Source organism: Lissotriton helveticus, chromosome 11 (genome assembly GCF_964261635.1).
Source record: "Lissotriton helveticus chromosome 11, aLisHel1.1, whole genome shotgun sequence".
NCBI lineage: Eukaryota > Metazoa > Chordata > Amphibia > Caudata > Salamandridae > Lissotriton > Lissotriton helveticus.
The window spans coordinates 1,188,574,657-1,188,579,020 of record NC_136072.1 but is presented as its reverse complement, the minus strand read 5'-3'; the positions used below and the strand labels follow the sequence as shown (position 1 = coordinate 1,188,579,020).

Below are 4,364 nucleotides of genomic sequence, written 5' to 3'. Positions count from 1 at the left end.
GCCCCCTGAGGAGCTGGACACTGATCCTTGGCAGAGTCACCCGAAAGTAGCTGGACACCCCCCCTGGGTGGAGTGACCCAAAAAGAGCTGGAGACCAACCCTGGGCGACCCCAGAGGAGCTGGACAACAACCCTGGACGGAGTGACCCCAGAGGTTGGTGGACACTGCCTTGGGCGGAGTGGCCTCAGAGGACTTGGCCACATTGGATTCTGGGAGAATGGCGGTGTCCACCCGCAGCAGGCCGGGGTCCTCTCCCAGAACTCGCCTCCAGGGCTGCTGAGACCGACTCTGGGACTCTGAGAGCTGTCAGTGATCCCTGCAGGGCTCCTGCTCTGAGACCGGGGCGCTGCCGCCTCCGCCCCATCCCACCACCATGGCCCCCCAGCTCCAGCGGACCCCCGTCCTCCTCCTGCTGCTGCTGCTCCAGGGCCCGCACCTCGGCCTGGCCATCAGCTCCATCGACCCCGAGCGCCCGGGCGACGGCCGCTGCCAGCCCATCGACATCCCCATGTGCAGGGACATCGGCTACAACATGACGCGCATGCCCAACCTGATGGGGCACGAGCAGCAGCGCGAGGCGGCCATCCAGCTGCACGAGTTCGCGCCGCTGGTGGAGTACGGCTGCCACGGGCACCTCAAGTTCTTCCTGTGCTCGCTGTACGCGCCCATGTGCACGGAGCAGGTGTCCACCCCCATCCCGGCCTGCCGCGTCATGTGCGAGCAGGCGCGCCTCCGCTGCTCGCCCATCATGGAGCAGTTCAACTTCCGCTGGCCGGACTCGCTGGACTGCAGCCGGCTGCCCAACAAGAACGACCCCAACTACCTGTGCATGGAGGCCCCCACCAACGGCTCGGACGAGGCCCCGCGGGGCGCCAGCATGCTGCCCCCCGTGCCCAGGGCGCCCCAGAGGCCCGGCGGGGCGCTGGAGCCGCCGCCCCGGGACCCCCCGCCCCGGGCCACCTGCGAGAACCCGGGCAAGTTCCACCACGTGGAGAAGAGCGGCTCCTGCGCGCCCCTGTGCGCCCCCGGGGTGGACGTCTACTGGAGCCGGGAGGACAAGGACTTCGCCGCCATCTGGACGGCCGTGTGGTCGGTGCTCTGCTTCCTGTCCAGCGCCTTCACCGTGCTCACCTTCCTGATCGACCCGCAGCGCTTCCGCTACCCGGAGCGGCCCGTCATCTTCCTCTCCATGTGCTACTGCGTCTACTCGGTGGGCTACCTCATCCGGCTCTTCGCGGGGCCCGAGAGCATCGCCTGCGACCGCGACGGGGGCCAGCTCTACGTCATCCAGGAGGGGCTGGAGAGCACGGGCTGCACCATCGTCTTCCTGGTGCTCTACTTCTTCGGCATGGCCAGCTCGCTCTGGTGGGTCATCCTGACGCTCACCTGGTTCCTGGCCGCCGGCAAGAAGTGGGGCCACGAAGCCATCGAGGCCAACAGCAGCTACTTCCACCTGGCCGCCTGGGCCATCCCGGCCGTCAAGACCATCCTCATCCTGGTCATGCGGCGCGTGGCCGGCGACGAGCTGACCGGCCTCTGCTACGTGGGCAGCATGGACGTCAGCGCGCTGACCGGCTTCGTGCTGGTGCCCCTGGCCTGCTACCTGGTGCTCGGCACCTCCTTCATCCTGTCCGGCTTCGTGGCGCTCTTCCACATCCGCCGGGTCATGAAGACGGGCGGCGAGAACACGGACAAGCTGGAGAAGCTGATGGTGCGCATCGGGGTCTTCTCGGTGCTCTACACCGTGCCCGCCACCTGCGTCATCGCCTGCTACTTCTACGAGCGGCTGAACATGGCGCACTGGCGGACGCTGGCCACCCAGGAGCGCTGCCGGCCGGACGCGCGCACCGGCGCGCCGGACTGCGCCATGGCCCGCTCCCTGCCCGCCGTCGAGATCTTCATGGTCAAGATTTTCATGCTGCTGATCGTGGGCAGCACCAGCGGCATGTGGATCTGGACGTCCAAGACGCTGCAGTCCTGGCAGAACGTGTGCAGCACCCGGCTGAGGAAGCGCAGCCGCCGGAAGCCCACGGGGGCCCTCGCCGGCCTGGGCGTCTACAAGAAGCCGCCGCTGCCCCACAAGACTTACCAGGCCAAGTACGAGCCGGGCCTGCAGCCCTCCAGCTGTGTGTGAGGGGGGCCGGGCAAGCCCTGCCATGTGGGAGAGCTGGACATGGTGCACTCCTGGTGCGTAAACTCGCAAAGAGCGCCCCTCATGCGTAAAGTGGCAAAGGAGCACACTTGGTGCGTAAAGTGGCCTGTAGCGCTCATGATGCGTAAAGTGGAAAGGAGCACACCTGGTGCGTAAAGTGGCAAAGGAGCACCCTTGGTGCGTAAAATGGCAAAGGAGCATCCTTGGTGCGTAATGTGGCAAGGAACACTCATGATGCGTAAAGTGGAAAGGAGCACACCTGGTGCGTAAAGTGGCAAAGGAGCACCCTTGTTGCGTAAAGTGGCCTGGAGCGCTCATGATGCGTAAAGTGGAAAGGAGTACCCCGGTGCGTAAAGTGGCATGGAGCGCTCATGATGCGTAAAGTGACAAAGTATCATCCAAAGTGGCAATGGAACCAACTCTGCATCTGGGCCGTCCAAAACACCAGCCTGCAGCCCTTCAGCTGTGCGTGAGCTGGACCGGACATGGAGCACCCCTGATGCGTAAAGTGCCAATGGACCCAACATCTGCTTGCTAGCCCTCCAGCCACCAGCCCTGCCCGCGGACCCTCCAGCCCACAGCCTGCCCTGACTGCTGGCCCTCCACCCAGCAGCCCTGACTGCTGGGCCTCACTCAGCCCCCACGCCCTTCAGCTGTCCCAGAAGACTCCTCGTTGGATGTGAGCTGTGAACTGGCCACGAAGCCCCCAGATGTCTGAGCTGGTTCTCAGTGCTCTGTGGGCGAGCACTGACTTCATTTGGTAGCCTTGCCTTCCCAAAAGGCTCACAGAACTTCCCCTGCCTGGAGATTGGGACCGGGGCTGGGATTTTGAGGGAAAGGGGTGCTTTTGTGAACGCTGAATGGACTGCGGTGACCTTGTGACCTCCTGGGGCTTATCCCAGGCCGATCTGGCAGTGAAAGCTGGACTTTCAACCAGGGGCTGTTGAGTGAGTTACTCGTGTGCGCTAAGATATGTATCCAGGCTCCGGGTGACCCGCTGCTAAGGGGCTCCTGTGACCCGCTGCTCAGTTTCACGACAGCGACCCTTCCGGCGGAGACTGAGCAACAGGCTGGAGACCCCAGTAGTTAAAGTGCCTTGTTAATATGCATCTCTTTATTGTGTGTATGCGGAAGCAACGCCGTGGCAGCTTTGATCTATCCTGGCACTGAACAGGCTCTACTTTAAAAAATATATATATATACTCTAAGTCAGCAAAAACAAGATGTCTTCTAACTCAGGGGCCTTCGTTTTAACCTTTTTTTTAAAAACACAAAAGACAGTTCCTTGCCCCAAACAAAGCCGGTGTTTAGAGCGCCCGCCCCTTGTATTCCTGCCAGAGGGGCGAAGCGCGTCTTTGCTGCAGATAAAGGTCTCAAAAGATCCCCCAAACAAAGGGCCCGGGCCCAGCCCCCGGGGGCCCCTGTCCCCTTCTGGCTTTTTAATGGAAACCGAGTCAATGTTCTACACGTTAGGGCGCCTTCTGGGGGAGGGGCGGGCGGGCGCTCAAAGGGACCCCAGGCTCACTGACTCCTGCTTTTGTTACACAAATTCTGCCCTGAATACATCAAAAGGACACCCCCTGACTGCAGAGGAAGAGGCGTCCGACACTGCTGCCTCGGCCTGCAAGGACTCACGTGCTGCTGCTGCTGTGTACATTTGTAAAAAGAAATACAAATATTTTTCATGCTCTGCTATTTTATTAAAGAAAAATAAAAGATGTTTTAGATTTCACGACTGTTCGGTGTGCGGTGGGGTCTTCCAAATTGCAGGCTTTACTTTTGGGTGGCGCGTGAGATCGGCTACCTTTTAATAATCGAGCTAGAATGCTGAGACAGGAGACAAAACTGTGTGATCCTGGGCGAACTGCTTTATGTATGTCACGTGTGTCGAAGAGGCCTGACTTCGGTACTAGGCGCTATAAAAGCGGAGTGGAGATGGACCTACGGCCACCGCCGTGCCTCCACGGGGACAGTTTGCTGTGCAGAGTGACAGAGGGGAGGGGGAGACGGGGGGACCCATTCTGTAATGAAGTGAAGGTGGTTAGTACACACACACCACCGAGTCCGCCACCCTTTAGTTGCTGTGTTTACTCGAGTGAATGGCACACGCGCCTCGGTGTGTTTAAGTTTGCGAGGCGCTATACGCATGCAGCGTTCAGGTGAAGTAGGGCAGGTCACACGTTGCGTCACGTGCTGCAGGTGGTTTCTTGAG

At 61.0% G+C, this 4,364-nt stretch overlaps 1 protein-coding gene across 1 annotated transcript; it reads left to right on the top strand.

Annotated features, from left to right (window-relative positions):
* Positions 1–372: 372 nt before the first annotated feature.
* On the top strand, positions 373–3,884 carry FZD10 (frizzled class receptor 10). The gene has a single exon (XM_078666352.1). The coding sequence runs from the start codon at positions 374–376 to the stop codon at positions 2,132–2,134; it is 1,761 nt and encodes a 586-aa protein (XP_078522478.1). The 5' UTR covers position 373; the 3' UTR covers positions 2,135–3,884.
* Positions 3,885–4,364: the final 480 nt, after the last annotated feature.

Excerpts from the sequence above, each read along its gene's own strand:
- FZD10 (XM_078666352.1), top strand. The coding sequence starts at position 374 with ATGGCCCCCCAGCTCCAGCGGACCCCCGTCCTCCTCCTGCTGCTGCTG.